Genomic DNA, 22,378 nt, shown 5'->3' on the forward strand with positions numbered 1-22,378 from the left:
AGATTAAATGAGATTAAATGAGACACTCAGCCAAAAGGCAGAATACAGAAGTACTACAGCCACACTGAGCCTTTCCATCACTGTTTTGTGACCTACTGTACTACATTTATTACCAACTCGCATCATGTATAGTACTTAAACTAATGCACACAATTTAACAACAAAACACACATTTCCTTAAGAATACATATAATCCTTATGGGACTCTACCAGTGTAAACACAGCTGTGATGTTAGCTTACACACCCTGTATGCATTGCCACACTTGACGCACTTGTGTGCCATTTAGCTGGGAAGTCAAGATTCCAGAAGCCCGTGGGTGCACATGATTTTGTGTCACAAGGTCTCGCTGGTGAGGCGGAGAGAGGCGGCGTGCGTGTGTGTGAGTGTGTGTGTGTGTGTGTGTGTGTGTGTGTGTGTGTGTGTGTGTGTGCGTGAGAGTGTGTGTGTGTGTGTGGGGGGGGGGGGGGGGGCGGACTCTGTCAATTTGCATGACTGCCAGGTACTCCATCAAGTAGAGATAAAGACTGTCTTACTTTGTCACTCTGCTTGGTGAAAGGTTACTGGAGAGATCATTAGTATTCCGAGGAGCGAGTCACTGTCACAAGCCCTTAGCACTTGTTGGGAATCAGGAAAACAGATGCCAAATTCATTTCAATTGAGCCTGATTGCAGAGCTGCAGTTGCCTGCAATTTGACAAATGACTTTAATAGGTCAGACTGTGCGGCCTGCATACTGATGCGTTGAGTCCAGTCACAGGGAAAACACACACTCTGTGTCGTACAAACAGGCAAACACTCTGTGTCGTACAAACAGGCAAACACACTGTGCCGGACAAACAGGCAAACACACTCTGTGTTGTACAAACAGGCAAACACATTCCGTCCTGTATAAACAGGCAAACCCATCACTGTCACTTTACAACTTTTTAATAGCAGCACTGCCACATCTCAACAGTAGAGCTTAGCCACACAGTTAATGGAGGACCGTGATTTATGTCCTGAGCACCCAACCCACAATCAACCATGATTTGCTTCCATTTATTTTTTGCAGATTGGACAAATTTCCTGACTGACACTGATGTTCAGCTAATGTGAAAATGGTAAGAGCATTGCTTTATAATAACATGAAAATAAGATCCACAATGTTTGCCAAAACAAAAGACATAAACCCATCAATGTTGGAAGATAAAAGAATAGAATGAAAAATAGGAAGACGGCTGCACTCTGACATTTAACAGAAATAACAGTTCCCTCTTTGATGGATGTTCCAGCTTACTGAGGCCCTTCAGGAAATATGGAATGGGAAAGACAGAGAAAGAATATTATTCTATCACAATTTTGTCACCACAGGCAAGCCCATCATATCAACTGGAACGTGAACATATCCCCTTACCAGCGCCATTTGTAGGGAGGGGGCTATATACTCTTAAGGAATTGAACCCTACCGACTACTGTTTTTGGAGACTGTAGAAAGAAGGACATATTTCATAGTGGCAGTGAAGAGAAAGGAGTTCATAGAAGTTTATAAAAAGTCAGGAAGTCTCTATTTTCTGAGAATTTTCTGACAGAAAGAAGCAACTCAAGAAGAGAAGTTTGCTTCAGACTATTAATTTGATATGGCTGCCATTGTGCCATCATGTTCGCATACCCAGAAGGAATACCACTTGTGAGTTTCCTTGTGGTTTCTTAGACTATAGATGAATTCCTACACTGGGCAGGATTTCACCACACTCACACGGAGCAGGGGGACTGCACATCACGTTTGGTGTAGAAGGCGCCCATGACAAGCACCGAATAAAAAAAGACAGTCTGTGTGGAAAGCATGCAAAGCGCTGGGACAGGAGCTGAGAAGAACGGACAGATTTTCTACGAATCGGAAAGAGGAGCGGTTTTGGAGTCTCGGGAAGAGTCGGGGGCCCTAGAAGAATGGGGAGATTGTGTAACAGGAAGCAGATGGGAATCAGATGGCAAAACCATCAGCGGTGCTCGATTTAGCGGGAAGCTGGATAACAATGAGCCGTCTGACAACGTGAAGTACCCAGGAACTCCACAGGCCCAGCCTAATCCCACATTTATTACCTGCTAATGCGCGCAGGTCACACGCTACATACAACCGCATGCGAGACTTCCGCTCCGGTCCCATACCGATGCCCACCAACTCATCTGCATCTAATCATCCGTCTCGGCACGACGAGCACACGCGTACAAAACATTCATCCACGTCCCGATGGGGATTACTGAAAGGACGTGTGCAACCATACATACTCACTCAGGTTAATGCAAGCGCACAGGAGTGGCGTGTTAGGGATTTCTGCTCGAAAGCAAAGTTTCTACACAACGCAAAAACAAGAACAAGATCCTTCAGAAAGTCATTGAAGTTTTATTTGCCTATACGTATGGTTCATTTATTTTCATAACTGATTTCATAACAGTAACCTCCACCCGTTTCTTCCTATAGGCTGGTTGACACTTTCTTTAAAGTACCTGTCAGTTACTCTACAGTGCCGACTGTGGCCGGTTGCTCCATACGGAGACGCACAATTGCTGATTGCATTGTCCAGAGAACGAGAGGCCTCGGTCGGATACGGTTCTGCACGCTTGCGACCCCTGCAGGGGGTGACCCCGCCTACGGAAGGTCCTCCTCCAACCCTACCCTATGCAAGCTTAGCTGTCTGGCGCGTGAAAAGAAGCAGCTGGCAATAGCATGTGTTTCTGAGGAGAAACGTGGATGTCTCCACTCTCTAGAATCAGTAATGGGGATCGTTCATGTACGAGCTTCAGCTGCAGGCGATTAGGCATACCAAACGAGGTGGGAATCGGATACGCTCAGTCTTATGTTGGGCGCCAAATTTATATCTTTTAAAAAAAAGTGCCTGGGACTGTTAGTGACTCCCTTGAGTCACACAGGATGGAGCATTTACCACTTACCCTTTCAGCCAGAAATCCAGTACATCACAACTGACAACTGTATAACTCTCCAAGTACAGACACTTCATGCGATTAAATGTCAGCATCATTATGGATATACTTGTGTTAAATTAAAAGCATTACAAAACTCCACAACCATGAATTAGGACTGAGGATGTGTTCGTAATCTAGTGCCAAGGCACCCGTCACTGATGGAGCAAGAATTGTCCTGTTTTGGAAATAATTTGGATAAATTGGCAATAACACTAGCACAAAGGAATACAGATGTCTTTGGGAAAACAAATGACCAAGATGTCTTCTGTAAACAAAAATATAGACTTAATAACAAAAATATAGGCCTTAACATATGATTCACATCATTTTCATACTCATAACAGAGTATGCAAAACACAGCTACCGGATTCCCGTACTGTAGGAGTCAAACATTCAGGCCTGTACCGTTCTCTTGGTGTACACCATACATGCGCTTACATCTCAGTCACTTGTCGAGAATATGGTGAAGGATCATCTGACTCATCTCTGTACACCAGTGCCAATGGTTTTCGCACCACTGAACTCTCAAATGTGCATTCGACTTTGTAATGAGGGGTTTATGCACTGTAGCCCTACTATAATGTCCCTCACTATGTAGTTGAGGGGGACTGTTCTTGTTGACAGTATGCATTGACATTCTCAGTCAGAGGAAGAGTTGCTTTTCCATTCTTCCATACATATCGCAGTAATGCGCAAACATCACGGTCACTGGATGTGCGCTTTCAAAAACAATTTCCCACCCTACTGATGTCTTTCCCATGGATCTAAATGCAGATGTCACTTTAGTCACTGTTCCGATTGAAATTCTAAGCAGTCTTTGTGACTGAAGCTCCTGCCATCTGTGCCCCAATAATGAACCCTCTTTCAAAGTCACTTTTCCTCTTGCCATCTTGATCCAAAATGGAGGTCAACTGGGCCTGCTCTGCATTCTAATACAAGCCACATGAGTGTGACAGGATGTGCCTTGCTTAATTGTATCATGCAGTACACCTGTATGGAAAAAAATACATTCCTTATGTTTCTCCACTCTTTTATTCAGGGTTTTCCCTTTCATTTGTCACATCTGTATATAGAATTGAGAAATAAAATCCTGAAAATTTGTCATGTTGTTGCAAAGTAACACCAGTGAAAAAATGGATGGTGCATGCCATTCTTTTAGTGAATGCAAAAAAATAATTTAACTACATTAAGGTGTCATTTATGTGTATCCATTAAGTTAAAAGCTTAATGCTGTATCCAAAGCTTTTAGTGACAAATGTATTTCAAGACATATTGCAATTCCAAATACGACTATTCCGGTAGAATGTCCACTTAACAATATGTTAATCATTCTATGTAGGTTATATTACCCCCCAATTCTAGCACTTACAATGTGTAACCCTTCAATAACTATCTAAATGACTGACTATAGAACACCAAGCTGGGCTCCATCAAAAGTACTGAGGATACGGTCTCCCAACATTACAATGAGAATCACCATACGTACTGCTAAATTGCACATGCACCTTTTCCCCCATATCATTAAAACATCCTTTCTATTCTGAACATTTTAAAGTTCCAGGCTAAAAGAGCTGGAAAACGATCCTGCGATAACCTCATGTCTCGCTGTTTTTATTTCCCGCGCTGAACATTTACTCTATTTAAGGAAGCCGTGTTTACAGAGCAGCAGTGCCACTCTCCTCGGCGAGCTGAAAAGCAGAAACCAAAGTGTTTGACTCTGAATGCACTTGCTGAAGAACTCCACCTGACAGCTCTGAATGCCAGAGCAAAGAGTGTGTTTAAACAGGCAAAACTGGAGCCACGGCCCGGCATGTCAAAACAGCCAATCACGGCCCGTCTGGCCTTTGTTCCAATCAGCCTGGGGAAGAGGGAGTGTTGGTACAGGGTAATAATATTTTAAACAAATTAGGACTTGTTCTGGGGTACTTGGGCCAGCGCTCTGGCAAATAGTCAACAGTGCAATTCCAATGACATGAGAAATCATTCCCAGAAACATCCCATAATATTTACATTGTTAAGGGCCTAGCTGGCTTGCGATGCTCCGGCGTTGTTGTTTTAAGTAAGGACGCTTGATGAAACAATGACAGGAGAGAGAGAAGCAGGTACCGCGCCCCATAACCTCACAGGGCGACAGTTGGCCTCGTAGAACACCGCAAACTACCTGGGAACATATCATTCAGCAATTTCTTGACATTGTATTTATAAAAGGAAAATGTAAACTAGATATAAAGATGATGATCACCTGAGTAAACATCCAAAATCCAAACAGACGAATTGGTATAACAAGACCCACGGATGCACACACACACACACACACACACACACACACACACACACACACACACACACACACACACACACACACACACACACACACACACACACACACACACACACACACACACACACCTGTACAGGGGCCTTCTCTATGAACCCAACGGATTATTTACAAGGCCTTTGTGTAGGTAACAAAGAGCTCTGGAGTGCCTTTCACTGCGGATGATGTCAGAGAGAGTATTTTCATTAGCCAATTAATTATCCCCTGGTATGACAGAGGATGCCCTGGGGATAACCCAATTAGGCAATGACAGTTGGGTGGAGATATATCACAGAGGATACAGACCAGGGCAGAGGATACAGACCAGGGCAGAGGATGTGTTAAAAAGGGGGGGCAATGTGTAACATTCCCACAAAGAGATGTTTGCTGTACATCCTTCCACACCTGACGGCACGGTGTGTGGCTGAACCGCGCGTTCCTCACCCTGGGCGTGGAGGCGTGTTGGGACCGCACGCTACAGGACCTCACCGAGGCGTCAGGTGTCAGCCCGTGGCTGAAAACGTCTCTCGGAATATTCTGGAATACGCTCCGCAGCGGCAGAACTCGCTCCCCATGCCAAGACCGCAGCGGTGAAGGGAAAACACAGCGCTACGCCAAGAGCCAATTATTCTCAAACTCAAATCCTGTAAAATAAATAAACAAAAACCCTGCTTATCATTTTGGAATCAAAGAGCTGCTCAAAATAGAAGTGAGACAAAAGAATCTCACATCTCAGAGGCAGTTCCCAGCAATAAGACCCCAGAACCCAGTCCAATGTTCTCCAGCGTATGACTTCTTTTCGAAAAAAGCCAACAGCAGTGTCAATTTACAAGAAATATATCTGCACACTGCAACTCCGTCCATGAGAGCGGTCTTCCAGGGGTGAGAGGTCACTTGGGCATTTTTCTGACATGTGACAGTGACTTCATGGCCTCGCCTGGGCTCCTGCAGCTTCCTACAGATGTTTCCAGCCCTGGGCCGTTGTTACTGGAGCTTAAGTAAATATTAGTGTCAGCACAGCCACATATCAATGGCTTCAGCAGGTGCTTTCGCTGTGGAATCCCAGAGAACGTTCAAGAACGTGACCCCCGGCAACAGTGCTAAAATGGCTGCACTGCTCCTCCTCGCTATCGTAACCAAATGACGGAAAACCACAGAGATTCTTGATTCTCGGATTCTGTTACAATCTCCGCCCTGTGCTCACACGTGCAAACAAATCATGTTCAGAGAAACTGAAGAGATACTGTACAGTAGGTCTGAATACTATCACATACGGATATCAATACCAAATAAGCAAATGAGAGTGAGATAGTATACAGTACAGCCTACAGTATATGACGACCCTAACATGCTATTTAAGAAACGTGTATATTTAAATCACACTAAAATGTTTGCTCAAATTCATCTTTATTTGAAGATATTTATTCATTAACAAGTAGAATGCAACAGGTGAATTTAACATTTCATGAGACATACAAATGTATTCCTTTTGTTTTTTCATTTTAAATAATATAAATAAACTTTGAATCGCACAACCCACCCTGACTACTCCACACACACCTGAACACCAGCTCTACAGTAAGCGAGAAAGATAAACCACTCAAGTACCGGCCCACAGGCTTGTACTGTAATTAGAGGTTAACCTCACAGCATTCACTGCGTGAGGTTAGCAGAATTAACCACACAGCGTTTGGCCTTCATGAGCATTCCACACACATCCGAAATCCCTCTTCGTACCACCAAAACACTGGGAATGCCCTATTGTTTGGGTCCGTTGAAATAAAACATGACTACATAATTGCATGTCGGGAAGATTGTGCAGAACATGAAATGTCACCGTTTATTTATTTTTGCCTGTGAGACAGACACAGCCAAGTCTGGATTAAACACGCACGCTAGCGGCACACAGCTCACTGTGCACACGTCAGCCCCTGACCCGGGAAGCGTTTCCCGTGGTTACGGTTTGGTCACCGGGTCACTGTTGCTTGTGGAAGTCCCCTTGAGCGTGTTCCTCGTCAGGCCCCCTCTATGGGAAACACATGTGGGCTGAGATCATTTTCTGCTTGGATTGAGGCAAACGTCCAGAAAATTGTGGGGAGCGAACGCAAAACCCCGAGACTTCGTAACAGAAACAGCTCCGGAGCATTAGCTAATGAAGCCTCCCAAGCTTACGCAACGCGGTCAGCAGCTCCTAAAACACGACGTCACTGTTGGTTTCCACAGAAAAACTAACACTGATAGTATCAAATATGTCTGAGTGATGTAGTACAGACACAAAGAAGTCTAAACTGAACCTTTACATAACATAAGAAAAGAGTTACCTGCAAGTGGCAAAACCAAAATCATATGTTTGATGACATGAAATTACTGGAAGATAATGTACAACGGCTGAGTTTGCATGTTTGACAAAGACTTTTGCAAAGACAGAAATTGTGATATTACAGATAATAGGTGTATAATGTGAACAATTCAGCCACAGCCTAACTAGAGTAAATCAAACACATTTAAAGCATTTTGGTTATGAACAGTGGTAAACAGAAAACAATGAATCAGTGATTCAGCCAGTATCAAATACATACACACCAAAGGGCAGTAACTTTTACAAAGCCACTCAGTCCATAAACTCACGCTGAAAGAGTCCTGCTTGGACAGTTAAGCATATTGAGCTGCAACGTGCAACAACTATTTTATTAACATAAAAACTAATAAAGTGCATACAGCCTCTTCATACATTCTCTGTGGGTGAATGTCCTGTACCATTGAGTGTTAAACTGAGGATTGTCACTATCAGAAAATCTATTTCTCCCCCTCTCGTGTCCCTCAGATGGTTCCTCATCAAACTCAGACGAGCATCTGCAGATTCTCAGGTTTACATTGACCAAAAACGATGCCTATAATCCTAATTAAATTCATAGATTTTTTTTATTTTGAAAGGGCAGAATCTTATTCATTCTCAAGCATCATGAAATTGATTTGATATCTGCAGTATATGCTGCCTCCATTGTGTTGAAGGCAAACTTCTGCAACCCCGGTTTGTATCCAATAAAAATAATATTTATATTTATTTAATGTTATATACTCAGATTTCCAGAATCAAATAAAGATATACTCTGCATTGTATATGACACCACTAAGAACCTATTTATTATTTTATTACATTTATTGTAGTCATTAACCTAAAACAATACTATTACTGGCTCACAAGCATCTTCCCATAAAAGCCAAATAGGATAGTCGCGGGCATGCAGGGGTGACGATGGAGGGGATGACTGAGCTAGGGGAGGGGGGTTGCCTGAGCGGCCTTGGTCTGAGGAGCGGTGCGTAAGCGGACTGCTCCCGGGTTGAGTCAGACCCTACAGAGCCTCCAGCAGCTGCGGCCTCTCCGTGCCACAGCCAGCGGCGATATCAGCTTTCACACACGGCCAGCTCGGAGCCCGCACGGTGTTCCTCCCCAACCAGAACGGAAGCTTCACCTTGCACCTTCCCTCACCCCCCTCCTCCCCGTTCCTTTCTTTTTTCTCTTTTTCTCCAGGCCAAAACATGAATGTGATTACAGGGGCCCCTTTCAAAGCACCGTGTCTGAGTTCCATGGATGGTCAGATCACAGGTCAAAGGTGCAAAGGGCAACATTACCCACAATCCACTGCAGGCCTCCCACATCCCTGTGATTAACAAGCATTATCTGTTTGGTGAATTAATACATATTTAAAAGATCTGTCTATATTTTCATTCCTATTTCCATCCATATTCATGAACAGTGTAGAAATTTCAGCCATTATATATTTTAGGGGGGGGAACTAAAAAATAAACCAATCAGAGAAACAGCCAAGACATTGTGTGTTTTAAAATGAACTATTTGGTACATTAGGAACAGATCAAGAACACTTTTCAGGATGCAGGCATAGATGTGCCAATGACAACCATAAAGACAACTACAGTATACCAGCACAACCTCAGATGGTTCACCACAAGATACAGTCCCCTGATTTCAAGAACAGAACAGCCAGCTTAGAGTTTGCTAAAAATGCATTTACATAGCTGGATATTTACTGAAAGAAATCAGGTGAAATACCTTTCTGAATGGTACAAGAACAGTGTATATTTGTCCATACAGAATCTTTCCAGATCTGTGATATCATTCAATTTGTGTTTATGGACTGCCCTATTCAAATGAAACCACAGGTTTTCAACAAGGTCACGTCCTGAGATGGGCATTGCAAAATGCAGATTTTGTGGTCAAATGACCATGAAGGTGTGGAATTAGATGTACGCTTGCGGTCACTGCCTTGCTGAAGGATCCACTTGTTGCCAGGTTTAAGCCTGTTGGCAGTGGTAACCTGGTTTTTGCACACACAAAAAATAAACAAATAACATTCCCCATAGCCTGGCATGCCTTTGACCTTAACAAGGGCCCCAGCACAGTGACATCACTCCCTACGCATTTGACTTAAACACGTACGTAATGCACTGTAAACACGTAAAGGCGAGCTTCTCTGCTAAATTAACTGTGCATTGTGCCCTGTCCATTCCCTCGCACGCGTGTGCAAATCTCTCTTTATGTACGTGCTGAAAGATAAACTGTGCTCTGTTTCTCCCAGCCAGCCAGATGAGGGGGTATAAACAGAGTGCAGTATGGATCAGTGTAAACACGGACAGGGTATGAGCAGCCCGTGGATTGGATTGGATTGGAATACACCACCACGCCTACAGCCCTTTAACTGTGCCAGGGGTGAGAACCATCAGCTGTGGAACAACTTAAGAACAGCTTATACAGTAAATATTCAGTTATTATCATTTTTTAAACTGATTTATTAGAATTTGATGCATTGTTTTCAGCATGAGAAGACAAAAAAAACGAGGCTTCATATGTGATTTCATGCAGGATTACAATTTAAGTAAATATCCTTTCAGGTTGAGTTTTGAAAGTCATAATAAGGTAGAATAAGCTTTCAAACCGACTGCCTCCATATTCAAGATAATTCATTCAAATAACTAGTTGCTATAAGTATTATACTAGTTAGCGCAGATTCAGATAAGGACAAGCACCTGTACTGTATTCATTTCAAATACTCACCGCCATTAGCATGCGCTAAGTGACAGACATGATCATATGACACATTTGGACAGGATTTCATCCTTACGGACACAGGATATATCTCAACCCCAAGGACACACAGGCCCCTTTTGATGACTCGAATGTGACGCGAGTTCCTGAAGAACCTGAGAGAACATTCCACACTGCCTTAAGTTGCACGTCAAATGCATACGGGAATGCACCAAAAGTTTACACCACCAGTTTTTGAACAAGCTGCTAGAACCAGCAGTAAACACAAAGATCATTTAACAAACTGAACCAGAGTCGACTCTGCTGCACCAAGAATTTTTTGTTTCACCATTTTTAATTTGACCATTAGTGCACTGGTGGTTTGGCCTTGAACATACATATCTGATGATCTCTAACAGCATAATTCTACCCTGTGGAGAGGAATTCACATTTCTTCACGATTCCCTTAGATTTTGTTTTATTCATGTTTTCCTGTATGTGTGAAAGTGTGTAATAAATGCAAGTTCATTCATTTACCAATCCTCAAGCCAGCTGTCGCACGTCTTGGGAAAGGTGTTAAAGCGTCTCATTATGTGGACCCATGCAAAGCGTCGATGTTGTATGTGTTCCTGCTCTCGTAATCTCAGCCCCCCTCCCCATTAGCCCAGACAAGCTGTGATGGCGTCTGTTAAAAAACGCTGAATTGCAGAAGGTTATCTCGAAGTGTACGCTACGCTAAAGAGCGCAGGGCACATAAATCACACGGCTTTGCTCCTGTCAGAGCGGGGAGAGCAGAGCATGCTGGGAGCACTGAGAGGGAACTGCCAAATGGTCTGCAGATGCAGCCGAGGTGGGAGCGTGAGTGAAGGAGAGAATATCATCGGCGAGAACGTCACCGAAGAAGAACATCACTGAAAAAGAGAACTGAAGGAGAGAACGTCAGTGAAGGAGAGAACACCGCTGAAGGAGAGAAAAATGGATCTGTGTATCCACGGTAAAGATTTGTTCAGAAGCAGCCCAACAATTGGTCTGATATTTTACTCAGCAAATTTTACTTGCCATCTACTTGAAACATGACAATACACTTTTAATACTGTGTACGTATATACAAGAGTGACTGCATTGTAGTTTAAACAAAGGTTCTACGGGCATAAATTATGGAAACAGGATGAAAAGCTTAGTCAAGTCAGACGATGTATTAGAAAAGAGCTATAAACTCCTTCAGGTTATTTCCCCTACCCAAAGGGAATTAAGAAGGCTGGTAAGCTGGAAAAAGAGTACCGGCTCTTGATATAAATCTTAAGTGCAGTGCGCCCTCTAGTGAGTGCCTAGGGCAGTGTAACCTGATGGGATACCATATTTGGACTTCTCATGCTACATTATGACAATGGAGCAGTATTTATGTGAGGGGGAGGATTAAAAAATAAGAACACAGTGCAATTCACAATCCAAGCAAGGCCCCCAAGGCAGAAGAGATGTGACACAGATTCAATAAGTAGACTGCCATTACAACCAAATAAAACAAGAACATAAAAGACACTGTGGCTAATTAGCACCAGTTGAAGTTAAACTCACTGTGAGAAATGTATTGCTTAATTAGTCACACTTGCCTGATGCAAGTAACTTAATCAAAAATATTAATTTGCCATTTCAAATGCTTCATTTTATATGTTGAGGCATACGAGAAGCTAATTAAAACAAGAAGCAGAAGATTGCTTTACTGCTCACATTGCTAGAGCTTAAAGCCAGAACGTATGTCCATAAGGGGATTTTGAAGAACATATGGTGCGTCAGCGATAACAAGAAAACAGACAGCAGACATCTTACTTCACATGTCTAATGAACTGGAGCCCAAATATGTAGCAACTGGAAGATGCACACTGTAAACAGAAGTTCATTAACATAATATTTTGTGACAAAGCCTTCTTTTCTGAACGTTTCGCAACTCCCCATTCGATGCTGTATCTGTGTGAAGCTGGCTTAGAATATGAACGTGTAGAGAAAACTGGCAGGGCCACTATCTCTCTCTTTTGCCTGCCCTGCATGGAACAGGGAGTTCTCAACTGCCTCTCTCTGCATGACTGCACTGCAACAGGTGTGCCTCGCATTTTCACATGTAATTCCCACATTTGCATGTAAACGCACGTAAAAGGAGCAGCTAAATTAGTTGTGGTGGCAAGTCATGATACGCTTTCCTTATTGTTACTCATTAAATTAAAGTTCATGTTTTTTCCAAGCGACTTCCTTTCCAATTCAAAAATGTTATTGAAGAGTTTCTGAAACACGGTATGTTACGCAATGCAAGGAGGGACAGTTCACTTTGGTTCCATGGTATGGCAGCTTCAAAATACTTTGCATTCAGCCATTTGAATGTCACACTATTGTGAAATACAGGTCTTTGGAACATTGTGCCAATTCAGCCACGGTGGGTATCACAACATACATCAACTAATATGCAAAGAACAAAAGCCTAAATAGGAGACTTCAAGTTTGTACTGGATTTCAGGAAGTACACAGGTAGTTCAGGAAGTTCAGAAGCAAGTTCTGCCTTGTTCAGTCGGTAAAAGGATTTAAAATGTCCGCGTTTCCCCGTCCCTCCACAAGATGCTTTCGGGTGCTCCTTTCCGGGCACAAACACAATCTCCTCTGACAATACCTCGCCCCCGATTCGCCTGGGCCGTCCCTCCGTAAGCAGTAATATCTCATCAGAAATCGCTTTTGAAGGATCCTTAATGAATACACATAATGGAGTAGACCCCAATTAAAGCCCTCCGTACAGGGGGCTGGCATTCTGAATAAACAAAGTTATCTTGACAGGGTGGCGTTGCAGGATAAGATAGCGGGGCCAGAAAACGAATTACCTTCCTGACACACGTCAAAGCCAATCCCAAGGAGTATCCCGAGAGCTTCCGGCACCGCATTTTATCCGGCCGTTAGTATGCAGAGGGGCCGTTCGGCAGGTTGGAAATGTATTCATTTATTCAGAACCCCTCGGAGAAATCAGAAAGGCTTGTTGTCCCTTTTTTTCCTTGTGTCCAGATGGAATTTGCGTGAATAACATCTGTTTGGTGAGGCGGAAAATAAGTACAGGATAGCACCGCGGCGAGGGACTATATTACAAAAACCCGGTGTCACCTTCATATACTGCTTTTTCTCCGCCTCGTCCCACCTCTCCTTTTTTTGAAAATCCGCGAATGAAGAAAAAAAACTTAAAAAAACGGTAAACGTAAGGTGAGGCGGTGCTCGGGCTGGTGGACATTAAAATCATTACCATGCCAGGCAGACGTCATTAGGCCTTACGTAATTAATCAAAAGGAGAGTTTAAGTGTTCATTAAAAAGGTGAGTGGATACGGCCAAAACGCCGTGGAGATTGTCTAATTCCCACACTTTCCTTTGTTTCACATTTATATCTTCATACACTTGAATTAATTACAGCAGTTATGCTTGGACACACCGATGACCAACATTAATGAAAGAAGCAAGCCTCGAGCAGTTACAGCGCTTTCTAATACCATTACGGTGCAATTATTCAAATGCACTCTTTCGAAAACAGCAGTTTAATGGATTCAGCAAAATCAATTTTCGCTGCGACTCTGAATAAATATTTGTGATAAAGGAGGAGTTTGAGCGGAAATGAGTTAAAATGGCCCTACCTCTCGAATAACCGTACTCCTGTAGCCTCTGTAGAGTCCGCGGAAGCCCTAGCAAGCAGGAGAACCGGGTGTTAGAACCGGGGACAGGAGGAAAGACCTACGGCAGGCAGTAAGCACATCATGGGACGCAGGGAGATGGCAAATACAGACAGGTAGTTGATTGAGGTGGCGGCAGAGGGAATGTGTAGAAAACATCTATCTTTTTTGATGAGAAGAACAGTGGTAGACGAAAAACAAAAATCCTGTACTTGGGTAAAAGTAGAGATATGTAGGCTACTCAATGTCATTTTCTTCTTGAGTTGAAGTACAAAAATACTTGCTTTTAAATGTACTTAAGTATCTGTATACTTTTTTTAGTTCTACTCCAGTAGATATTTGCATAGAGTTTTACTTTTTACTTGGGTAGATTTACTTTTCCTCAAGTAAGATTTTGCCAAGGGTATTTCTACTTCATTCACTCCATTGCCTGCAGTCTAGGAAGTATCGTACACTGACAAGCCTGGTCTTGAACACCTCAAAACTCAACTTCAATTTCGTGGAAAACTATCCCAGGCACTGTCAAACTCCTAAACTAAATTCAGGCATTCTGCTGTGACAGGAGGAAAGCAGGGCCAGGTCTGGATACCTCCTCTCTCAGGGTGCCCACCAGCTCCCGGTACGAGCTGGAGGACGGGGAAGCTTGCGTCCTTTGTTTCACCACTTCCGACGGCACCCGGATGAGGCAGGCCACCTGCGGACACACAGGCACATCAGCCAATCACCAACCGCACAGTAGCAGGGAAGACACTAAGAACAGCAAAGGTGTATTCATCTGTGCTCTCCCGCATCAGGCACGACTGAAACGCAGAGCACACACTCTTAACTGAAAACAATTTAGAGTTGTCACCGGCTTGTGTGTGTGATGCAGATTAATTACCCAGCGTATGGCCATTAATCACATATCTGCATAGGAGCAGGGAAAGGTCGCTGTCATCGCCCGTGCGTACCCCCGCCCCTCCGCCCCTCCGCCACCCTTTCAAACTGAGAAGTTACAAATGCCAACGCCACGATGTGTCAACAAAATAGGAATTGTCAACTTGTGAAGTTTGACATTAATATTTATGGCACGTCATGCTTCATAACACCTCTTGTCCTTAAGACCCACCGCCCCTCCCCCCCTTCCTTTATTCCGTGTTAATACAGTGCCGGTCTGGGGGGGTTGGAGAGCCGCACGGACGGAAAGCAATCCCGCCGGCCGAGGGGGCAGCGGTATTACAAAGTCACAACGTCCCCCTCCCCCCCCGACTCACGCCGACGCCCTGCCACAATCTCGCCCTCAGAGGGAATACAAAATGGAGAAGCTGCCAATTCCCCGCGCCCCGGCGACACTCGCCTTTGAATACCTTTGATCTTGGCGGGATTTGAATGGGAAGGGCCCCGGTTGCTGCCGCGGTCGTCCCTGACGACGGCCCCTGACACCGGGATCTGTCGGCGTGTCAGAGCCAATATGGGCCCTCGCTCAGGAGTCTGTTACCGGAGCCAGTGGCCCGTCTAATGTAGTATATGGATAACAGCCTCTGTCTGACAGCAAGGGCACCTCGCTCCTGTTTGAGAGACCGCTATAGGAAATATTACATTTCTGACCTTATGACACTGACCGGTTATCCAAATCCTTGAAAGGCATTCCTTAGCGATGCGGGCTCCCACAATACAATGCATACACCCTTTACCAAAGCAATGGAAATAGAATTCCTTATTGCACTGAATCTGGCACTTTGTAAAGCCAGCCTCTTAACGCACGCGTATGCTTTCTGAATCTGTAATTACTGGCTTCCGTCAAACTTCACGATTAAAATGGGCACAGTTACTTGATGGAAGTGAAGGGGTATTGCACTTGCGTAACCCTTTTGAGAAAGAGGCTGTGTATTTCAATTCAGCGGCTGTCATTGCCAAAGACACTGCAATTAACCTTTTACACTCTCTGCTGCATGTGTGCACCATACACAAGTGAGAGGCCCATTTCAATACAGCATCATTTCATTTACCCACTGACCAGGCTACAAATCAGTCACTCACTACACACACAGGACAAACACACACACACACACACACACAAGACTGATATGTAGCCTGGTCAAGGTTGTACTACACAGATACAGTAGACACACATATGAGAGAGGGTGAAAGAGAGGGAGAGAATGAAAGAGGGACAGAGCGCAAAAACGAGTGAGATCGCAAAAGAGAGAGTGAAAGAGAGCAAAACATAGGGAGAGAGCAAGAGAGACAGGGAGAGAGCGAAAGAGGGAGAGAGCGAAAGAGAGGAAGAGAGATAGGGATAGATGGATGGATAGTCAGGGCACCAGCGGCTCCTGCCTCTCTGCCAGCCACCCCAGAACCACAGAGCCAAACTGGGATAAAGTCTCGTGTTCCTCCAACAGCAGTCACAGAAATCAGAAACGATCAGCTCTCCCATATCCTCGCACCTCTCAAGGCTTAAAGTCAAACGTGTCTGCACAGTGCACTTATCCGGCAAATACATGCAATGATTCAGACACATATTACAATTCCAACACAATGTCTGCAAACAAAATGGAGAGCGCAGGGCTCCTCAGACCTGCCAGGGTCTTGCTGGTATCATCTCTTTTTAAATGAGCATCCGTACGTCTTTAGAATCAATCTTTAAGAATACACGTGCCCACACTGCCACCCAGTGGCGGTGATTTATTATTGTTTCCCATCTGTCCCCCTTACTTACAGGATCCTGACAAGATCTCTTGTCTGCCTTCCTTTCGCTGGGTTAACTTTTAGGGTACATTTGTACATTACTGAAAAATATTGGGTTATACTCACTGCGGAATCAGAATCAGAACCTTTAACAGGCAAAAAAATAATAATTCGGAATTGAACGTGGCAAGCGATCCCCGGTTATCTGGTATGGGTGATGAGCTGACCCAGATGCTCATTTCAATTACCTCCCTGGAAATATGAAAAGTGAGAAAGATAATTTATTGGAGCAATTAAGAGGGCTGCGGCAGGCGGGAGATGGACGGAGCGGGAGAACGGGGGAGGGAGCGGGAGGCTGGCGGTCACGGCTGGCGCTGGCGTGGGGGGCGGACGGCGTGGGGGGCTGACGGGAGAGGGGTGGCGGACGGTAGCGGTCCGGGCCCCTCTTCGCCGTCGCACGCCGGAGGTTTGGAGAGACGGGAGGCTGACAGACGTGCGCTCGGTCGGGCCAGGCTCTAATGGTACGATGAACGCGCTGGCAGTGTCTTTCACACTCCCGCCGTCATTCATCTTTATTTACAAGCCATTTGGAGCGCCGGCGTTAATTACAGCCCGTTTCAAACCGGGGGGCCTTCTCTCCCCCAGCCTGCTGCTGCAGAGCGTAATGATGCAGCTCCTGTCCCTGCAAACAGCAGGCCCACACTCAAACAAACACACACACAGACAAACGCACACATACAACACACACAAATACTCAAACAAACGTACACACACAAACAAAAACCAACACTCAAACAAACACACACACAGACCAACACACACATACAACACACACAAATACTCAAACAAACATACACACACAAAAACCAACACTCAAACAAACACACACACACAAATACTCAAACAAACATACACACACAAACAAAAACCAACACTCAAACAAACACACACACAGACCAACACACACATACAACACACACAAATACTCAAACAAACGTACACACACAAGCAAAAACCAACACTCAAACGAACACACACACAGACCAACACACACATACAACACACACAAATACTCAAACAAACGTACACACACAAACAAAAACCAACTCTCAAACGAACACATACGAACCAACACACACAAACATAGACAAACCAACGCATACCAACACTCAGGCAAACACACAAAAACCAACACTCAAACAAACACACATAGACACACAAGAATTAAGAGGCGAGAGATAGACGGAGCGGGGTGCGGAAAAACCGGCAAGAACGAGGAAGGCAGCGTGCTGGCATGTGACGGGTGAGGGGTGGCGGGTGCTGGAAGTGATTCAGTTTCTGCAAGTTCTAAACATGGACATTTTTTGACAATATAATGAAGTCATCCACTAAACACACATCATGCAAGTCTTTCGATCACATACCATGCTTTATCATCTATAATATTTTAATGGCATTTCCCTAAAATATTCTTGCAAATACCAAGCATTGTGAGAAACTAAGTTTTTCTTCAATTGGGATCCATCCGAAAAAGTCATTTTAGGATTAGACTGTCCACCAATGACATGTGTCATACTTTCTGTTTATGTTTTTATATTAAAATAGGAGCAGGGTACAACTGCATATGACTGGAACTGACATCGACATCATTCACATTATTTTCAGTACCTTCACAGACTCACAGCACTGCAATAAAACTGCCATTCTCCAGCACACCTACAGGAAGTGCAGAGGACATCCATGTACGGGAGAGCCACCCTCCCCAAACCGAACGGCTATATTAGAGATGTATAGCCACCGTTCGGTTCTGCACCGTGGGCCTTGATCATATTTCTGCCTTTTGAGTGAGTGTCATTTAATGCCAGGTGAGAGGCAATACAAAGCTGTAGTTAGAGACGCACGATAAATCACAGGCAGCTACTTCTCGGAGGCAACGCATGGATTATTTGCCATGCCAAGTTAAGTGGCTGCCAGTTGCCCTCCCCCGTCAAGTCACACTGTATTTTCCAGTACATCCTCTGGGAGACAAGGTTTATAAATGCAAGAAAACCATTCCTTCAACTTGACAAATGAGCTCTCAGAGCAAACGTCGGGCGAAAGGGAATGAAGATAAATCTGATATAATGGTGGGATAACAACCTGTTCGCCCCTGACAACCGCCATCAGCTTACACATTCTTTAAGGGAGACACTTTCGCAAAACAATGGACTTTTTTTCCTCTCTCCCCGTTTTCGTACGAAGGTTAAAAAGAACAGGGATGCAGCCGCTTTCTGTTGGGAAACATTGTGGTGAAGACGGAGCTGACAAAATGGCACTTAGGCGAAGGAACTGACGGGCGGTGGTCGCACCTGGTAGTCCCTCTGTTGATGATGTCACTATCGGCTGTGGCAGCTAGCGACAGACAGCCATGCAATCACAGAGCACAGTGGCAGTGGAGTTACAACCACACTCCATAGCAGGATATAGGGCTTCAGTTCCATGCATTCCATTGCAGCGTTTTGAAGGGGAAATGCAGAAGGAAAAGACGTAATATACATACTACGTAATATTGTATGATATATAATGATATTATTAAAGGAAAGGGCAGGATTACTGCATTAAGATAAAGTCCTAGAGATCTGGCAAAGACCATTACTTTCACGGTGAAGGCATTTGATTTCCATAGTACTGAACCGTTTCACTGCCATTAAAGTCGTATAAAAATGGATAAAAGCACCCTTGCCTTTAACTGTATACTGTATAAAAAGTCCTAAAATAAGTCATTAATGATAGAATGTCTCTTTTTTTACAAGCAAATGCATGCAATATAAGAGCAGAATATAAAAACTATAAAATCAAGAGCACATCGAGGTAGAGAGATCCTGTATATTAATACACTGTATACTAATGGAGACCTGTGAGTGCAAACTGGGTCTGTGGTTAAGCTCTGGCCAGAGGTCAGACCCACACCTAGCTACACAGAGGGCACTGTAGGGAGAGAGCAGGAGAAAGCTGACTGGCCAGCTGGCACCTGCTCTACTCTGTACCATGAGCCTGAGGAAGGTGTTCAATTGTGGGGAAAGGGAAATAGTGAGAGAGAGAGAATGGAAAGAAAAGAGAAAGCGATTGTATTGTGTGTGAATGGAAAGCGGGCTGATTTGCGTGCTCTCTCCGGTGGCTCCAGCGGTGTGTGAGATGGAGGGACAGAGCCGGGACGGGCGACAACGTTGTCTGTGTGTGTGTGTGTGTGTGTGTGTGTGTGTGTGTGTGTGTGCGATCACCTTCCACCCAGCCTCAATTTCTCCTCAATTTGAGGGTGAAATGGGAAAAGAGCACATTCTTCGGAAGCTATACTGCGGCATTTCACAGGTGCTCAAAATCCATTACAGTGATGATGCCGTGAAGAGAAAAAAGTAAAACGGCGTGCGCACACACACGCGCACACTCACACACACTCACACACACACACACACACACACACACACACACATATTACTCAGAGGCCAAAAAACTAAACAAAAACAAAGCGTGACTAGAACAACAGCCCTATGGATGGTGTGGATTGTTGAGATGCTACACTCAGTGAGACAGTTTGAAACACTAGGTTTGAATGTGTATCCCGTTTCCATTCCAAATATTACTCCTCGCTTCAGTGAAAATGAAACCAGATTGTCAAAGTCATTAGACTCTTCCTTCAAGCTCAATGTTTACGTACAGATATCCAAGTACTTCTGACACCCCTATCACTTTGAGAATAAACCAAGAATATCCTGTCATTTTAAAACATTCTTCAGAACACATAAAGGGCGCAACATAAAACAGCAATAATGATAATAATAAAAAAGAAACATTCAGACAAACCAATTAAGGAATAGAATAATTATAATGAATCCATTTTAATAAAAGTTTAATTATATACACTGAGAAAATCGATAAATCAATCACTTGAGTAAATGAGATGTGTGAAACAGAAACACACCTCAGGACATTGACAGTGAAGGATGTCGCTTGTAAGACTTTATAGTAAGCAGCTCTTAATTAAGCTGTAATGTTGGGAGAAGAAGAGATCTCGAGCGCTTACATAACTCCGACAATATTTTCCTCTCCTTTCTCTCCGGGCTGCCCCGAGGAAGGGCTTTCATGGATAAGCCTGAGATTACAGCCTTTGAGTCAAAGAACAAGTACCCACAATGCCCTGGTATCACGCCCGAGCCCTGCCGAATGCACACCTCGTTTGATGTGTGCAAATCCCAGGCTGGAGCGGGGGTTAAAGATAGTGCTGACCTCACCCTCACCTCTCCAAACGAGGCATCGGAGACCTTCAGCGACTGCGTCTGAACCCCAGCTCACTTTCAGAAAGAACTAAGTTACTCATACCAATATGAATACAAAGTAGTGCAGGGAAAAGGGAAGGTAGCCACATTAATGCAACTTTAGTGCTCAAGTATATATCATCCAGCCCAACACAACTTCTACAACAACTCTGGAAGTCAGCTGGAAAGCACCTTGGCAATTGACATACCTATGTATACACAACATAGATGTGAATATATTGTATGTAATAAACCCAAAACAATGACAGATAGAATAACAAAAGAGGCATTAACTAAAAAAAAAAGCATGAATGTGTACATTCTTTTGTTTACCAGCTGCAGGAAGCCATATTATCCCATACAATTTTGGACAAGCACAGGAGTTCAACACAGGAATTCCAGGGCTGTGAGCTATTATGCCATACCACAGAAGGAAATTGTGCTCCTCTACTCTGCTTTAAAGCCAAAATCCCCTGACAAAATGGAGGGAGTCTCAGGCCACGCAGAGAAAACAGCTAAGTCAATACGCTGTAATGAGATCTTATTTACCCAGCTGGTGCAGAAATGTTAAGAAACTGGGGGTCCGAGAGTCACCCCGCCGAGCCCAAACCTTTTTTTACCATTCATGTAAACAGACATGTTGCTCCTTTTGACCCAAAATGTGTGGAAGTTAGAAAAAGTTGAAAAACAGGAAAAAGACCTACGATTTCTCCCAAGGAGGCGGCCGCCATGTGGGTGACGGGGGTCATGTTGGAGGCCGGGGAGACCTGGAGCAGGGACTTTGCGCACTCGTAGGTGACGAAGAAGGCCGCGGCTGAAACCAAGCAGAACCGCTGTGTTGAGAACCAATTAGGCCAGACTGCAGTGATTAATAACAGGGCTACGGCGCTGCGTAGGGGGCCGGCTCTGAATCAGGCTGGGGGTAGAAACTCGTGCCACCCCTCGAGACGCCCTACATGCGCCGCACACAACATTGTGCACGGCTCTCCGCTTGAAAGGATTCAGTACATGGGTCAAATGGAAATATGTATTTGATATATTATTTTTATAATCCAGCGAGGGGTATGAGTGCATTCTGTTTTTACTCATTTTGACACCATGACACAGAACTAGCCTATATTGGTGGAAAGATACTAACTAAACTAAAATGACGACTCACCGCTGGGGAAGGACCCCACCGCAGCTGAAGGGACCCCTGCGTAGATGCCCCGGAAGCCCCCGGCCCTGGAGAAGCCCTGCTGGCTCTGCAGCCTGGTCTTCATGGTGTCCAGGGGAAAGAGGGTGAGGTCCACACACATCCCCGCACAGCCCCCGGCCTGTCCACAGAGAAGACACGCATCCACATGCAGACACATGTACATGCATACGGTCACAAACACGGACGCACACGTGCACACACACGCATC

General features: G+C 44.4%; 1 protein-coding gene across 1 annotated transcript in view; it reads right to left on the reverse strand.

Annotated features, from left to right (window-relative positions):
• Positions 1-22,378, reverse strand: part of slc25a26 (solute carrier family 25 member 26) — a 40,285-nt gene that overhangs the window by 15,538 nt on the left and 2,369 nt on the right. The window contains exons 2-5 of the mRNA XM_061219421.1: positions 22,132-22,288; positions 21,677-21,786; positions 14,603-14,707; positions 13,978-14,025 (exon numbers count right to left, since the gene is read on the reverse strand). Coding sequence (XP_061075405.1) covers positions 13,978-14,025; positions 14,603-14,707; positions 21,677-21,786; positions 22,132-22,288 — 420 coding nt within the window. The remainder of the gene's footprint in view (positions 1-13,977; positions 14,026-14,602; positions 14,708-21,676; positions 21,787-22,131; positions 22,289-22,378) is intronic.

Source organism: Conger conger, chromosome 14 (genome assembly GCF_963514075.1).
Source record: "Conger conger chromosome 14, fConCon1.1, whole genome shotgun sequence".
NCBI classification, from domain to species: domain Eukaryota; kingdom Metazoa; phylum Chordata; class Actinopteri; order Anguilliformes; family Congridae; genus Conger; species Conger conger.